Here is an 18706-nt window from a genome sequence, read left to right on the forward strand (position 1 = left end):
AGAGTACCAAAATGAGCCAAGAATCACCGAGAGGGATTAGGTTTAGGGTTTTTGAGGTTTGAGAGTGATGGATGCTGAAGAAGATGACCTAGAATGGGAGTTAAGGTGTTTATATATGAGAGAAACCCTAAAAATCTTGGGTTTGGCTACAGCGGCTGCCACGTTGTGGCCATCCTCTTGCCACGCTGTGGAGCCCACCAAATATATGTGTTCCATATTAACCTTGCCACATCGTAGCATAGGGTTTTCTCCAAAAATCCCTTCTTTGATTTCGTTAAGTCTTAGTTGATCTATTCAGGAAAAATGGGATGTTACATGGTTATGGCCTCTCATTTTGATCACTTATTAAACTTGAATTTTTTTTATTTTTGTTTGCTTTTATTTTTGTTATTTTTGTTATTTTGTTTTATTTTTGTTTTATTTTTGTTTTTATTTTTTTGCGTAAGTTGAGTTTATTATTTTCATAGATAAGCATGGGCTAGGGAAAAACCCAAAATCTAAAGGGGGTGGAATTTGATTCCCCGCATACAGGGATGGGGATGGGGATAAGGATGAGGTTAGGCACTCAGGGATGGGGACCTGGATGATCAACCCCGCCCCATCCCTGCCTAATTTCCATCACTAGTGACATTTGTAGTTGAATTGCAAGCACTGTGGGTACTCTCATATTAGGAAATACTCAACACATCATTTCATTTATATCTTTTTTGTTTTTTGTTTTATTATTATAATATTATATAACTAAAATTATAAAAATTAAAATTAAAGTAATTACATAATTAAAATTTACTTAATTGAATTTTAGTTGAGTAAAGTTAAATAAAAAGCATTAAAATATACAAATTTTATTATTGAAAATAAAAAATTAAAAAAAATATAATTAAAAAAGAAAAGAAAATTAAAAGTTTAACATTACAAAATAAAAACTAGTATTCGTTATTTTTGTTGGTTTCATCGTTGTTGTCTTCATCATCATGATTTTGTTGCTTTTGGTATATGTGTTCGTCAAATCTTGACGAAGATTGTTGTGTGGTTCTTTGTTTTGTATTTACAAAACTCTTGTGTAGTATGACGGGATGTCGACTTGTATTTGTGTATATAGATGAAGTACATCGTTCCAATTACAAATATAAATACCCCAAACTTTTTCTTCTATTAACATGTTATATAAAATGACACATGTTGTCATTACATTCTTTATCTTTTTCCGATCCCATGATCGTGTCAGGAGTTTTCTTATGTGTCATTTGTTCTTGAGGACTCCAAAAGCCCGTTCCACATCATTTCGTGCCAAGTCTTATGCTAACTTGAATAATTTTGTTCATCTTGTGGATGTGAGAGAGATTTGACAAATACATGTGGCGGAAAAACATTTAAACCCTTAAGTTCACATGCAACCTAGAAAGGATCTATGTTTTCTCTATTGATAGCAACTATCTATGAATATCAAGAAACCCTAGGAGAGAGGCTGTGAAATAGAAATTCATATTAGATTACGGTTACATACCTTTTGATTATTATTGCAAATAATCAAAGTTGAATCCTTCTTCAAAATCTTGGAAAGCGAACACCAAAGGAATGGATGCCTCTAATGACTTTTACCCAAAACCCTAGTAGCAAGAAGACTTGACAAATACTATGTGTGTATGTGGTGGACGAAAATATGATGTCAAAGGACCCTATTTATAGCTGATAGGAAACCCTACAACCCTAATTTGAAATAAAATAATATTATTTCAAATCCGAAATTATCTAGTTTCCTAATTATTCATAAGGAATATTCCAACAACCCTGAAAACCCTCCTTAATTTTGTTCAAGGGGTTGGAAGGTTCTGGAATATTTTCTTATTCAACTATTGAACAATTAGAGCTTCAGTCCTTGCACTTTTAATTAATCCGATTAATACAAAATTAATTCCAATTAATTTATGATTAATTATTAATTAAATAATACTATTTCTAATTAATATAGTAATCTCATAACATATTAACAAATCATTTATTTCAATTTCTAATTAATTTGTTGATTATATCACAAATTAACAAATCAGCCTCTTCCTCCAAAAGTCATTCTATCAAAATACTAGTTTTGAAAGTAACTAAAAAATGACTTTGCTTCTAATTCATGAATATAGCAATTTGGTTATTAGCTTAGACACCTTAATCCAACAGTCTCCCACTTGGATAAGTCTGTAACTTCAATTGCAAGTACAAACTTATCAGTTATTGGCTCTAAGATAAGTGATTATGTATTCCTTTGTTCTTCAAGATATCGTATAGACACGAGAAATGGATCATAATCGATATCCTTATCCAAGATTCAGTTTCCCGATTTGTAAAGACTAAATTGGACTTCAAATTGATCACATCAATTAGTCCTAGCTGGGCCCAACACTATATAGTGCACATTAAGTCATTGAGGGACCCAATGATATCGCTTTTCTTGTTAGGGCAAAAGGAACGAATTACATTGACTATATAGTCATACAATTCACACATCAAATCACACATGGAATAACCCTTTATAACACCCGATTACGAGATACATTTGAGTAAACCAATGTATAACAGATATGTAAACTATGAACTATACATCTCTGTTTTAAGAATAGAAAATATTATCGTCGTAGAATTACTCATGACAAGATCCATGAAGTAATCTCTAAGCGTGGGTTTATCCAACACTTAAAATCCATATTTTCAAAGTACTCATGAATATTGTAGCAATTCAAATTGCAATGTCTTAACCTCACTCGTTAATCTACAATTAATCCATGACAGTCTTAATTCATTACTAACTTCTAAAAGTATGAACAACTGTGGAAGTTTGAATAATTTAAATTACTTAGGAAGTATAAACATGAAAAAAGAAACAAAAGAATAAACAATTGAACAAGGCAGTACGATACTCATAAATAATTCTCTGTTATTAATTCACCAAATCAATTACATTTATTTTGTTACAAATTTCAACCATATCACCTAACTACTAAAACTAACATCATCTCTTATGCCTATGCTCCTAGCATGCTGGTAGTGTTTGACTTTGCTCAAAGCCTTTGTGAAAGGATTTGCATCATTATCTTCTGATGATACTCTCTTCACCATAAGGTGTCCTTGTTCTACCCGATGTTGAATGTAATGGTACTTTCCACCAATATGCTTGGATCTACCATGACCCTTTGGTTCTTTTCTCAAAGCATCCGCGCCTTCATTATCACATAATAGTTCCATGGGCTCCTTAATAGTTGCAACGGCTCTGAGATCTCCGATAAAGTTCTTCAGCCAAGCCGCTTCTTTCGATGCTTCACTCGCCGCAATGTACTCAGACTCACATGTGGAAACAGCTACTGTGTCTTGCTTGGAACTTTTCCAAGTAACCGCTCCTCCATTCAGTAAGAATACCCAGCCAGACTGCGAACAAAAGTTATCTTGGTCCGTTTGAAAACTGGAGTCACTATAACCACTTACTCTTAACATATCACTGCCACTAAGAACTAGGTGTTTTTCTTTCTTCGCAGATACTTAAGAATATTCTTCACAACAATCCAATGGCTCTGTCAGGATTTCCTTAAAACCGACTAACCATTCTCAAAGCATAAGACACATCAGGGCGAGTACATGTCATTTTATACATGATCGATCCTACAGTCGAAGCATATGGGACTCGGCTCATATCAGCTATCTCTTCATCAGTACTTGGACTTTGAGTCTTACATAACTCGATAGTACTATGAATGGGAAATTCCCCTTTCCTTGAATTCTCCATACTGAAACGCATTAGTATTTTATCCAAATATGTACTTTATCTAAGACCAATAAGATGATTCTTTCTATCCCAATGAATTCTTATACCCAGAATGTAGGACGCTTCCCCTAGATCCTTCATAGTGAAACACTTCCCAAGCCAAGACTTAACTTCTTTCAAAGTTGGAATGTCGTTTCTTATAAGGAGTATGTCATCAACATACAAGACTACGAAAGTCACTATACTCCCACTAGCTTTGACATATACACATGACTCATCTTCACTTCTAGAGAACCCAAAATCTTTGACTTTCTCATGGAAGCAAAGATTCCAATCGCGAGATGCTTGTTTCAACCCATAAATGGATTTCACAAGCTTACAGAACCTATCAAGAAATTTGGCATGTACAAAACCCTCTGGCTGGCTCATGTAGACGTCCTTAGATAGTTTCCCATTAAGGGAAGCAGTTTTAACATCCATCTACCAAATTTCAAAATCATGAAATGCAGCTATGGCAAGCAAGATCTTGATAGACTTTATCTTAGCTACTGGTGAAAAGGTCTCATCATAGTCAATCCCTTGGGTTTAAGTAAATCCCTTTGCAACCAGCCTAGATTTATAGGTGTGCATTTTCCCATCCATGTCGTTCTTCTTTTTGAAGATCCATTAGCACACGACTGTCTTTCGACCAGGGAAATGATCAACGAAGTTCCATACTTGGTTATCATACATGGACTGAATCTCACTGTCCATTGCCTCCTTCCATTTTGTAGCCTCATGGCCTGTCGTTGCTTCCTTGTAGTTAGAAGGTTCATCCAAATTTACCAGTGTATGGTCACTGACAAACGTGTCACCATCTGTAGTAATATGGAAACCATAGAACTCGAGTGGCATGCTAACCCTACTAGAATGAAGAAGGGGTAATGAGTTATCAACTGGCCCAACTGAAACCTCCTCCTCATGGTGAGTGCTAGTATTGTTTGAGGTTCCTTCATTGGATGACTCTTGAATTTCTTCAAGATGAATTGCACTCCCACTGTCATCTTTGAATATGAGCTCTCTCTCACAAAAGACTCTTCTTCGAGCTACAAAGACCATGTTCTTACTAGGTCTGTAGAACAAGTATCCAAATGATTTTTGTGGGTAGCCAATGAAATAACACTTCTCGGCTATGGGTTCAAGTTTGTCATGTGTATCTCATCTTATGAGTGCTTCACAACCCCAGAACTTGATATATGCGAGCGAGGGAGCTTTCCATGTCCACATCTGATGAGGTGTTTTGGCAACCTTATTTGTGGGAACAAGATTCACAATATGGGCAGTTGTTTCTAAGGCATACCCCAAAAAATGATTAGGAAGAGAAGCTTGACTCATCATGGAACGAACCATATCTAGTAAGGTTCGATTACGCCTCTCAGCCACACAATGAAGTTGTGGTGTTCTGGTATGAGTCAATTGTTAAACAATTCCATATTCCTCGATAATAAAATACTCACCACCTCTGTCAGATCTGCGTATCATTATCTTCCTGCCTAATTGATTCTCGACCTCATTCTTAAACTCTTTGAACTTTTAAAAGGTTTCCAATTTATGTTTGATTATGTAGATATAACCATATTTGCTATAATCATCTGTAATTGTCATGTCGTATCGATTGGCATCTCTTGTGGTGGATCTGAATGGGCTTCATACATCCATATGGATTCTGTCCAACAATCCTTCACCTCTTTCACATGTTCCAGTGAAAGGTGATTTTGTCATCTTGCCCAAGCGACAAGATTCGCATTCATCATCTGTAGTAAGATCAAATGATTCCAACACTACATCCTTTTGGAGTTGGGCAATGCGTTTCTTGTGTATGTGCCCAAGAAGACAATGCCACAAACATGCTTTGTCCATACCATTGGATGAATCAATATGAAACACGCTATTGCCTAGGTTATCAACACATGTCACAGTTTCATACGTGACCATTACAAGGTAAAGCTTCAAACATAAAAACACCATTATGATAAGCAGAAATAAAACCAACTTCATTATCAAATGAATATCTAAAACCTTGTATGAACAATTCATCAAATGAAATAATGTTTCGCATCATATCTGACGAATACACAAAAATTAATCAAATTAACCCTAACACCACAACTAAGCATAAGCCCATAAGTTCCAATCTTGGTAACATGTGAATGAGAAAGTTGTGTCTTATTAACTTGAATAGTGTAAATACCTGAAGAGGACGCCTTGATCTTGCCATCCTTCAAGTCCTACAGGTACTTAGGGCAGCTTCTTCTCCAATGGCCATATTCACCACAATAGAAGAAAGTGGCATCCTTTGGACCACTGATCGTCAGAACATCAAAGTTGGGCTTCGTCCTTAACCCACTGCTAGACCCTACGGCATGGGCCTTCTCTTTCATGCCAGATTAGGAAGGAGCCTTTCTCTTTTTCCCTTTGCCAGATCCAATGGCTAGAATAGGATCATTTGTTGCATTAGAGGCATGATTTTTCTTCATGCCCGATTCATTAGTTTGCAACAAATTGTGGAGCTCAGTCAATGTCGTCTCCGTGTTGTTCAAATGATAGGTCAAAAACGAACTGATCATAACTATGAGGTAATGAGTTAATGACCATGTCAATGGCCAACTCATCATCAAACGACACATCGAGCTTACGGATTTTCTCCTCTGTATCTTTTGTACGTGAGGGCAAACATATTCTCCTATCTTGAGCTTGTACACCATAAGAGATTTGACCACTTCATAGCATTCTTGTCTCGCCTTCTTGTGGGACTTTCTAGCTAGGTCGAGAGCCATCTCATACGGCCAATAGTCCTCATAGAACTTGGCCAACTCAGGTACCATAGTGGCCACCATGATGCAAGCAACCTTTGTGGCATTATCAGAGTGTTTGTTGTAGGAAACGATTTCCTCAGGAGTAGCGGTGGAATGATCGATTTTGACAAGAGGATTTTTGAGGACATATTATTTGCCCTCATATTAAAGATTCATCTTCAAGTTCCTCATCCAGTCCATGTAGTTGGGACCAGTGAACTTCTCTTTCGACAAGATCGAGAGTAGAGAGAAGTTTGAGTTGGAGGCGCCGGCTTGAGTAGTAGTGAGATCACCATTCCCACACATCTATATAAAGATACATAGTTTTTAGTTAGTGATATAAATCCTTAATATTTTAACCCAAAATAAATATTCAAGGCTAGGATCCAAAATACAATTCACAAGAAAGAAGAGGGATGTCGTAATCTAATTGTCAATGTATCAAGGTAGGTAATACAAATTTACCAATTTCAATCCAACATGAAACTCCTAGATCGATTGATATTCATAGAATCTTATGAATGACATGTTTAATCTCATATTATGCTCTTCAAAATTGTAGTTGGGATGCTGAGGATCACAAATAAGATGTGAATAACCATGCAACCCCGCTTGACAATCTCGATGTCATTTATCATCTCAAATTAATGTGCTGGTAAGCCACACACGCTCCATTAACAATGATAATTTTCGATTTGTTAATCACTCAACTTTAGAATCCCAAATTAGTGTGTCGGTTAACCATGCATGCTCCACTAATGACATATAAAGAGTGATGTGCGTTTTATGTCCTATCAACCCGTTCGGCTAACGACCCTCCACCACGTAAAGGAGTGGTGGGTGAGAGTGGACACCCAGTCAACGGTCATTTTATAGGTTGTTTCCATATACCCCCCTATAGCATGGCTTTGTGAATGAGGCCTACTATTGATTGACTGACTTGTCTTATACATAATATATTAAACAATTAATCGTATAGAGCATAAGGTGTATTTTGAATTTTTTTCAAAATACTAGGGTTTAAAATTAATTTTCGAATTAAACAATTAATAATTAATTAATTTTAAGCTAAATAATGATTTAATCTTTTATATTAGTTAAAAAATTAATTAAATAATTTAAATCATATTATTTACCAATTAAACAATTAATTAAATAATTTAAATTTAAACACATGGATTAAATAATTATTTACCAATTAAACAATTAATTAAATAATTCAAATTTAATCCTAATCCCTTATCCTTCTATTTTTCGAAAAATGTAGGGTTTATCAGGTTTTAATTATTCAACTTTTAAATCATACTAAAATAATAATTAAGAAAACTAGAAACCCTAGGGATACTCATCAAATTTTCAAAAATAAGGGGGTGGTGGTTATGGTTTCAAAAAACCCTAGCCAATTCGAAATTTTAGCCTTTAGGGTTTAATTTCCATAAACCCTAATTTTGATCAATTCATTTTAGCGCACAATCAAATAGAAAACTAAGGCTTTGATACCACTGATGGGTTTTCTAGGTAATAAAAATTTTACATGTGGCAGAAAAATACTCAAACCCTTAAGTTCACATGTAACCTAGAAAGGATTTATGTTATCTCTATTAATGGAAACTAACTATGAATATAAAGAAACCCTAGGAGAGAGACTTTGAAATCGAAATTCATATTAGATTAGCGTTACATACCTTTTGATTATTATTGCAAATAATTAAAGTTGAATCCTTCTTTAAAATCTTGGAAAGCTAGTACCAAATGAATGGATGGCTCTAATGGTTTGTACCCAAAACCCTAATAGCGAGAAGACTTGAGGAGTGAGGAGGCTAGAGAAAAATTTCAGCTCTTGTATGTGTGTATGTGGTGGACGAAAATATGATGCCAAATGAACCTATTTATAGTTGATAGGAAAACCCTAGAAACCCTAATTTGAAATAAAATAATGTTATTTCAAATTATGGAATTATCTAGTTTCCTAATTATCCATAAGGAATATTCCAAAACCCTAAAAAACCTCCTTAATTTCGTTTAAGAGGTTGGAAGGTTCTGGAATACCTTCTTGTTCAACTATTAAACAATTACAACTTCAGTCCTTGCACTTTTAATTAATCTAACTAATCCAAAATTAATTCCAACTAATTTCTAATTAATTAGTAATTAAATAATAATATTTATAATTAATATATTAATCTCATAATATATTAAAAAGTTATTTATTTCAATTTCTAATTAATTTATTAATCATATAATAAATTAACAAATCAGCATCTACCTCCAAAAGTCATTCTATCTAAATACTAGTTTTGAGGGCAATCCAAAAAGGACTTTGCTTCTAATTCAAGAATATATTAATTTAATTATTGGCTTAGACACCTTAATCCAACATTATAGTCGACACACCATGATCACCTCATATGGATTGACCTAGCCATGCATTGGGACAATTTCCCCACATCTAATGTGTAAAATCAATGCTTTCCTCGTCATTGGATGCGAATGAAGATGAAAAATCGTTTATCTTTTAATTTTGTTTGTGTATAGAAAGTTTTGTAAAGAATGTGTGATATTTGTAGTGTGAAAATGTGTATAAAATATATTAGTATATATAGATAATTAAAAAAAACAAATTATTTAAAAGGTCAAACGGTCAAAAACCAATTATATGCTCTCTTTTCTTTCGTGATAGGCCGTAATGCCACCCACGCCACATCACACCTACAGAGGTCCGGGAATGGTGTTCATGTGTGAATTTTTTTTTCCAAATCATCCTTTTGGAAGGTCCGTAAGGACCACACCGGATGGCCAAAAAGCCATAAGAATTTACGGGTGTGGCCTTTGTTAGTTGTTATTGTAGCCACCTTTTAACCAACTATCTATTTTTATTTAATATTTTAATTTATTAATAGAATTGATCATTATAATGTTATGATTTATAAGGAAAGAGAAGTTGACTTAGACATTCACTCATTATATAAAGTCGGGTTGGTCAAATAGAAGATGGTTACTGTTGGATTAGGTGTCTAAGCCTATAACTATAATTGGTATGTACTTGAATTGATAGTAGCACAGTCCTTTTGGGTTGCCTTCATACTAGAACCTAGACATGATGACTTTTGGAGAGAGAGGTTGAATTTATTATTTGAATAATAAATTGGAATAAATGATTTATTAATATGTTATGAAAATAATATATTAATTGGAAATCATGTTATTTAATTAATATTTAATCAGAAACTAATTTGGAATTAATTTTGGGATTAAACGAATTAATTAAAAGTACAGGGGCTGTTTAGCAATTAATTAATATTTGTGGTTTTGGGCTCTTGGACCACCCTAAAGAGGGTTGGATGAAAACTCTAAGGAGGCCCTAAGGATTTTCGTCCAAAGCCTTGTGAAGGGGAATCCATGGGCTGTTTACGCCTTAAGCAGGAAATTAGGGTTTCCTCCAGCAAACCCTAGCTTTCTGACTAAGCAACCTACACTATAAAAGGAGCCTCACCCCTCTAAGTTTCTTCCATCACTTTGAAACCCTAGAAGAGCCGAAACTTTGAAGAGCCTCCCTCTTCTCTCCTCTCATCCTCTTTCTTGGTGTGTTTGTGAGCCATTCGAGGTGTTACAATTGTGACACTTGTTCTCAAAGTCAAGATCTTCAAGGAATCCATTATTATTACAATATAAAAATAAAGGTATGTGTTCTAATCCTTGTTTTGTTAATTTCGAAAATTGTAGAAGCATGCTAGGGTTTCTTGTTTTGTGTTCAATGCTTGTATGTCTAATAGAGAAAACATAAATCCAAATATTTAGGGTTGCATGCACACATATGATTGTATGTATGCTCAAAACCCATCAGTGGTATCAGAGCTATTGGTTTTGTTTTCTATTAGATTTGATGGAATTGATTGAATTTGACAAAAATTAGGGTTTGTGGCAATTAAACCCTAGGCCTTGGATTTTTCGCAAATTAGGGTTTCATAACCCTGGTTTTGGAAAATTGGCGAAGGGTTTTTAACTCTTTCCTTTGGTCTCCTAATTTTCGAGATCTAGGGTTTCCTAGCCCTAGGGTTTTCGAAAATAAGGCAAGTATTGAAAGCCTTGCCTTCCACCCCAAGTAAGGATTTCGAAATTTAGGGTTTTTGGGTGTGTTGTTATTTTTGGTAATTATCTTGTTAGTTGTTTAATTAGATAATTAGGGATTGAGTTAAATTAATTTGTTTAATTAAATGGATAATCGATTAATAAATTAGTTAAAGGTTTAATTAATAGATAATTGTTAAATCAAAGTTTTTAAATTTTAAAATTTAAATTAATTTTTTTTTTAATTTTTGGAATTTTAAATGGATTTAAAAACCCGAGTATTTTGAAATGTTTAAAATACACCCTTATACTATATGTAATATTAAAAGTTTAAAACAAGCACCAAAACAATGACATCAAAAGTTTGATGATGTTGTCTTGTCTAATGGTTTTGCATTAAACAAAGCTGACAAGTGTGTATATAGCAAATTTGATACTTCTGGTAAAGGAGTCATGATTTGTTTATATGTGGATGATATGTTAATTTTTGGTACTGATTTAGAAGAAGTTAATAAAACCAAGAAATTCTTTTCATCCAGTTTTGAAATGAAAGACCTGGGGGAGGCTGAGGTAATTCTTGGTATAAGAATTAAACAAGGAAACAATGGGATTTCAATTTCTCAATCTCATTACATTGAGAAGATATTGAAAAAGTTTAACTTTGAGAATTGTTCTCCTGTTAGCACTCCTATAGATCCTAGTCTCAAGCTTTTACCAAATAAAGGATCTCCAGTGTCTCAACTTGAATATTCTAGGGCTATTGGTTGTCTAATGTATGCCATGGTTAGTACTAGGCCTGATATAGCATATGTTGTGGGAAGGCTTAGTAGATATACTAGTAATCCTAGTTCACATCATTGGCAAGCTGTGAGTAGAGTATTCAAGTACTTAAAAGGGACCATGAATTATGGTTTAACTTATAGTGGATATCCTTCTGTTTTGGAAGGTTATTCAGATGCCATCTGGATTAACAACTTAGAGGATCACTCCTCTACAAGTGGTAGGGTGTTTCTTCTTGGAGGAGGTGCCATTTCTTGGGCATCTAAGAAACAAACTTGTATTACTAACTCAACCATGGAGTCTGAGTTTGTTGCATTGTCTGCTGCTGGTAAAGAAGCTGAGTGGTTAAGGAATTTGATTTATGAAATTCCATTATGGCCCAAACCGATATCTACCATTTCTATCAGATGTGATAGTGCCGCAACCTTGGCTAAGGCTTATAGTCAAGTGTACAATGGAAAGTCTAGACATTTAGGTGTTAAACATAGCATGATTCGTGAGCTCATCATGACTGGTGTGATATCTGTGGAGTTTGTAAGAACTCAGTTGAATTTAGCCGATCATCTAACCAAAGGGTTAACAAGAGATCTTGTGCACAAGGCGGCTATAGGGATGGGTTTAAAGTCCAATTAAAATCTTTTATATTAAGATACCCAATTCCCATCTAATGCAATATTAGATGTTGAATTCAATGTGGAAAACTTGATATTTGAAGATTGGAACACATTTTTATGATCATCCCAAGGTATGTGTTCAGTACTGCAAGTTAAGGAGGTTGAAAATTTATTTCTTAATAGTTCTTTGAAAAATTGCATTTGCAGGTGCAAGAATAAAAGAACTACCTATATAAGCATGAAGTTTAGCTGCTTCAAGAAGTTGGGACTTGGCTTTGATATGCTTATTGAAGGATGGGACACAAGCTAGTAAAATATAGTGTCAAGTTAGAAATTATGAGAATGTAAACTGGTGTGTGTATTATCTTCATGTATTCACTTTGAATAGAAAGGGTTCAATCCTTAGTGATACCCTGATATTCGAATATTTGGATTGAGTAATATACTAATATGAAATTCAATCGTCACGACATTTCATTTATGCATCAGTTTGTTGTTGTTTATGTTTTGTTTTAAGTTTAATAAGGATTACACTTAAATGGGGGAGGTTTGTTGGTGATTTTATATCATCAATATATATTTAAGTGTAATAGGATTAAATTTGTTGACCAAAAGTGATCTTGTTGAATATTGAACAATTTAGGATGGTGTGAGAGTGCACACTTGTTCAAGTTTTTCAAGATACAAAGCATATTGTTATTTAGGGGCGAAGCCCCTAAACGAACAGGGGTCCGGGGGCAGCGCCCCTGGGAGCGGGGTCCCAGGGGCGGCAGCCCCTGGCAGGGTCCAAGGGGCAGAGCCCCTGGCTGGGATCGAGCTGCCAGGTCAGCGTAATTTTTTTTATTTGGACTATGTTGCTATATTAAAAAATGCATCAAAAATCCAATTTTAGAAAGTTGACCCTTTTTTCCCTGAGATCCGTTTTTGACACGTTTGGTAGTTTTATGACAGTTTGTAACTGTCTATTGACAGTTTTCAGACAGGAATGATATATCCGTTTTTTGGTCATTTTTCTGGTACATCTTGAAGAACATTTTCACATACATTCTCAGATTTCATTCTCTGAATTTCATCCAATTGAGTGTTCAATCTGTACCATCGAAATACTTCAATTTGATAGTGAATCACGACTTTCAGAGAATCCAAGCAATCTATTCATCCCCTATTTTTCTAACAATCCACCACACTGTCATTATAATCCCCTCAAAAGCAAGACGTTTTTGAGACGATAACCGAGCCAAATCAATCAAAAATTGGATTCTTAATTAATAAATCGAAAAACTGTCCCCATAAACAATGAAAATGAAATACATATAAGGAGGAAAATATAAGCTTTTTTCCTTAAAATTGGAGATCTTAATTGATTAGGATAAGATCATCAATCAATTATCAAAATCAAATCTCATAAAGTAAAAATGTCTGAAAAAAATAGAAAAACACATTTTTAGGCCCTAAATGATCATGAATGGCCGAAAAACACCACACATCATGTCGTGTGCGAATTTCGTCCAATTTTATATCGTGTGCGAATTTCGTCCAATTCCGAGCTTTTGGATCACTTCGGCAGATTTGTTGTTGATGTCATCATATTTTCATTCCTACTAGTGCTGACATCGTCAAGCTATGTATCGACACTTGTATCACCTGCATCATTTAGCATGTTGTTTAGTATTATATAAAGTTTATAAACCAATCTAATAAAAAAAACAGGAACTTGTTTCATAATCCGAGATTTATTTTTTAAGTTGTGGGAAACATTAAACCTATGGATATAAGAGCGATTTAACAAAGAAACTACTTGTCAAGCATGTGATAAGCTGCGAACTTTTGAGTGTTTGGAGAATATGCTAGTTGCATAATTGGAAAGAATTCGGATGAGACTTACGATAGATATTTAAAACCAGAGGACCATACTTTTTTGGTATTCAATATATGCAATTAACCGGTTGTAAAATAAGTGATAATTAATAATTTCCCTAATGGTGGTCAAGTTATTAATTTGTTATTTTTGTTATTATCCATATATTAATGTGAATTATACGGAAATCAAGATCATATTTCATTCAAAATATATTTATAATATATCGAACTTGGGCCACTTGTAAGTTTTTTGAAATGTAAGTTTTATTGATTGATAAATAAAGGATAATGGGAAAAAGACGTGTTGTCATGGTACAAAAAAAACATAGGATTTTAGGGTAGGACCACTTGCAAACATAACTTATTTATTTGTTTTTTTGGTTTAAGATTAGTTTTTTTTAACAAAAAAAAAATCATTAGAATAAAAGTATTTATATGACATTAAGCGGCAATTTGGTAATTTCAATTGAGTCGATAACACAGTTTTAAATCTGACCAAGCAAGAGACATATTATGTATGATATCGATCATATCAAAAGGGGGCAAAAATCATATTTCATCAAACATTTTTTAGTTTGCATCAAATGGTACTAGAAAAAAAGTATCACACACATAATAAAACGAAAGACACCATGCCAAAATGCTTACACCTTGCCGTTAATCATGTAACTTATAAATATTTTTGCATTGTGTCTTCTTTTCAATTTTAGCCAATCATACAATAATATTATATTCATAATAATGATTGCAAGTAAATAAAATTTGGAATGTTTTGAATGGAAAAATCATTATTTTTGGCTTTTGCATCTTTTAGATTGGTATAAATTTAACGGACAAAGGATGCTTCCAAGGATGTCCTTTTTGCTATCAAAAAGAAAACAAAAAAACCAAGGTCAACTTTGTAATATTATGTGCCCTCTTGACTTTTCTCTTATATATTCTGATTCCAACAACCTCAATTTTTATTTGAAAATCCAGCTCTAATATTTGTAGCAAAACCCATATTGAAAATTGTTGAGGGCCAAGGCTAAAAACGTAATTTTACAAAAACAAATGACCCATATATATATATATATATATATATATATATATATATATATATATATATAATTTAATAAATTTTGGAGAATTGAAATTTAAGAAGGTAAAATTGGCTATAAATTATCAAAAAAGTCGTCCTATTACTTCAAAATTGGTCATCCTGCTAGCCTACCTAAACCCATGTCGAACCTCCCTCCAAATTATGTAAAAAAGAAAAAAAAAAAAAAAAAAAAAAACTTTTACAGTGAAGATAAAAATAAATGAAAAATGATTTTTTTTAGAGAGAAAAAGTGAAGAGAGATGGAAATAGCTGGAAAACCTACTCCTCCAAGAAGTGCTTCACGATCTTCATGCTTGGTTCCACCACCTGTTTTTCCCATATTTCCGCCACCCTTGCTCCGCCTCTCTCCGCCGTCATCACAGCCCTAAATGCCTCTGTGGCATCTATTCTCTTTAATTCCCACCCGGCGTCCCTCAGCCGTAGGATCTTACTCACTTGCTTCTTCGCCAGTTGGCACGTGTTGTCCTTGATCCTTCTCACGGCTTCATTGTACGCCTCCTGCCCCATCACATCCTCCTCGAATACCGAGCCCTCCGTTCGCCGGAGCCCTGGAAAATTCGTGAAATACGTCTCGAACTCCGGTATTCCGATTGCCTGACCTAAACCACACCTGTTAACCCTCTTGTGCTCATCGGACCTGAAAAACTCTGCAAGCTCCTCGAACATACCGGAATCAAGCATCTCATCGACCCTTTTTGATAAATACTGATTTAAAACCGGTGAGCTAACATCCACCCAGATGAAACAGCATTCGTATCGGAAATCAGAGCTCACCGGCTGCGGCTGTGGTCCGTTGAAGACGTCCGATTTTGGGTCGTAGCGTTTTGTAACCAGTGAGTATATTAACGAATTTGATCCTCCGACGACAAGAGGCAACCCCCGACGAGTTCTAATCTGGTTGATGTATTCTGCCGCCACATTCCGGAAATCCGACGGAGTGAAAACCGATTTCCTTGGGTCAATCGCTCCGAGAAGGTGGTGGGGGACACCGCGTCGCTCTGGCATTGTGATTTTGTTGGTGGTGATATCAAGTCCGCTGTACACTTGCATTTTATCGGAGTTGATGATCTCAGAGTTATCAAAAAATCGAGTTGCGAGATCGATTGAAAGACGGGATTTACCTGCGCCGGTTGGACCCATGATGACGACAATCTTTCGCTTTCGGCGACGAGTGGACGAAGATATAGGTGAGACGGCGGCGGCGATTGTGGAGGGTGATTCCATGTGGATTTGATTAACCCACGTGGAAGAAGAAGAAGAAGAAGAAGGGGTGGGTTGAAAGAAGGTGAGAAATGAAGAAAATAATTTGAAGCGATGATGATGGAAATTTGTTGAAAATGGTAGTCTCATAAGGAAATTTGTTTTGATGACGATGAAAATACAAAACTCACAACACAAGCAGAACGTACATACAAAATACATGAGAGAGAGGGGGAGGAGAGAGAGGGAGAGAGAAAGAGAAGGCAGTTTTTAGGGGTGGGTTTGTTACATATACAATATATTCAGAAATCAGAAATAGTCTCTATCTCTCTGTTTCTCTCTCTCTATATATATATATATTCCGTGAGGATTTGGAATTTAAAGAAGTAGTGGGTATGGATTCAGAAGCGATGAAACAGAGGATACATCATAATCATCTTCATCATTGTGGTAGCTTCTAAAATCTGTATGGAATGAGTTTGAATCTTGTGGATGTTGTGGGATGCGTCATTTGATGCGATATGAATTAATGAATGTGGTGCAGAGGGGTGTGTGTGTGTGTGTCGGGATTTGGTCACACACGATGATCGGAGAAGGAGGGAAGTGTTGTTGGGACGTTGGGGTTAAGTTTTTGGGTTGGATTGTAGAATGTAGAGTGATGGGCTTGTTTTAAACCCCTTGAAGAATGGAATAGAATGCCACCTCAAATTCAAATCAACTCACCTTTTCCTTTCTGTAAGAAAAAACTGGTGAGAAGAATTGGTGGGCCACTTTTTGGAAAATGCATTTTGAAATGAGAATAACCATCATTTTGCATTTAACAATGATATTACTATTAATAGAATTACATTTATATTACTCGACTCAATATATATATATATATATATATATATATATATATGGAAAAAATGAATATATGACTGTTATTTACCTAAGCTTAGGTATAAAACCTTTTAAACGACGTAGTTTTAAACAAAACAAATACAATTTCATTTTTTCTTAATTTTGTATTGAGTTAAATTATGAAATGAAAAAGATCAAGTATATATTTTTTAATTGCAAAAGGTCGTTGAAGTTTAAATGAAAAGTAAAAAAATCAATATTTTTTAGACTAAACTGCACAAATAGTCCCTGTGGTTTGCTGAAAATTGTCACTTTTGTCCAAAAAGATTTGGACTAGCACTACAGGTCCAAAGTTTTCATTTTGTTGCGAGTTTGGTCCAATTTACTTTAAACTTTTTTGTAATGACAATTTTACCCTTGTTTTTTGCTTTTTCAGTTTTATTTATTTAAATATTTTTATGATTAAAAAGAAAATAAAAAAAATACTTCTCTCTCCTGTTCATATCTTCTTGGCCTGGTTTTCACATACATACGCTGCCGGAAAATCAGATCAGTTAGAAACCTTTTGTCGGAGTCGCCACCCTCTCGTCTCTGTCCCCGCACTTTTGTTTTCATCAACAGAAACCCTAACTATGGTTTTTTGTTTACATATCTGTGGTTCATGGTTCATCAGACCCACCTTATCGTCGGCCACTGGTTGTTAGAACTTGGTATGTCTTCTCCGATAACTGTGACAAGATCAAGCTGACGACCACAAAACTTAGATGTTCAGATCTCGCTGGCCAAAAGCGCTAGACCTTTCCGATCTCAGTTCTTTCGCCGTCGGTTCTTTGCCGGTAGCAGTGAAGAGCTCAAGGTGACGAAGGCTTTCAAATCGGAGGGTTTTCAGATGGGTTTTCGAGATCGAAGGGTTTTCAAAGAGGTTCAAAAGCGGTGTCGATGTTGACAAGTGTAGATCTAGAAATCTTTCTCATCGGAAATTACTGATGAAGACGGTCGAAGGCTGCGACGGATTTGACGAAGGGTTGCAGTGATCTTAAACGACTTGAGAAAGAGGGTTATGACTCCCTCCAAAACGACCGCCATTTATTCATCTTTGTCTTTACAGATCTGATATGCGTGAGCTACGGTGGAGATGAAGGACGACATAGATCTATATCGACGGTGGTTTCGTTGGTTTCCCACAGAAATGGTAGCAATGGCGGTGGTTTCCGATTATACTTTTCAGATATGAGGTTTTCAAGGGGATGGTGGTGGTGGTGTTGAGTTGCGGTGGTCGTATAGGCTAGATGTGTTGACCCGTCGTGGTGGTGGTGACGTTCATCATTTCCGGTGGTGGCGTTTATCTTTTCCGGCGGTAGTGTTCCCGGTGTTCTCTGAAGAGAGAGAGATTGCATATTTTATTTATTTATTTTTATTTCTTTATAAAAAAATTATAAAAGTAAAATAGAAAAGACAATTTTTTTTATTTTTCTTGTAAACAGAAAAATATTTAAATCAATAAAAAATTAAAAAAGATAAAAGTAAGGGCAAAATCGTCATTATGAAAAAGTTTAAAGCAAATTGGACTAAACCCGCAACAAAATGAAAACTTTGGACCTGTTGTGCTAATTCAAATCTTTTTGAACCAAAGTGGCAATTTTCAACAAACCACAGG

At 35.0% G+C, this 18706-nt stretch overlaps 1 protein-coding gene across 1 annotated transcript; it reads right to left on the reverse strand.

The window, feature by feature from the left end:
* Window positions 1-13335: 13335 nt before the first annotated feature.
* IPT1 (isopentenyltransferase 1) lies at window positions 13336-16870 on the reverse strand. The gene is made up of 2 exons (XM_079046859.1): window positions 15269-16870; window positions 13336-13688 (listed from the first exon to the last, which is right to left on the reverse strand). Exons 1-2 carry the CDS (start codon window positions 16426-16428, stop codon window positions 13685-13687), a joined length of 1164 nt encoding a protein of 387 aa, XP_078902985.1. The 5' UTR covers window positions 16429-16870; the 3' UTR covers window positions 13336-13684.
* Between the last annotated feature and the right edge of the window lie 1836 nt (window positions 16871-18706).

The sequence above is a fragment of the Lactuca virosa genome, chromosome 4 (assembly GCF_052849685.1).
Source record: "Lactuca virosa cultivar CGN04683 chromosome 4, Lactuca_virosa_CGN04683_v6, whole genome shotgun sequence".
NCBI classification, from domain to species: Eukaryota; Viridiplantae; Streptophyta; class Magnoliopsida; order Asterales; family Asteraceae; genus Lactuca; species Lactuca virosa.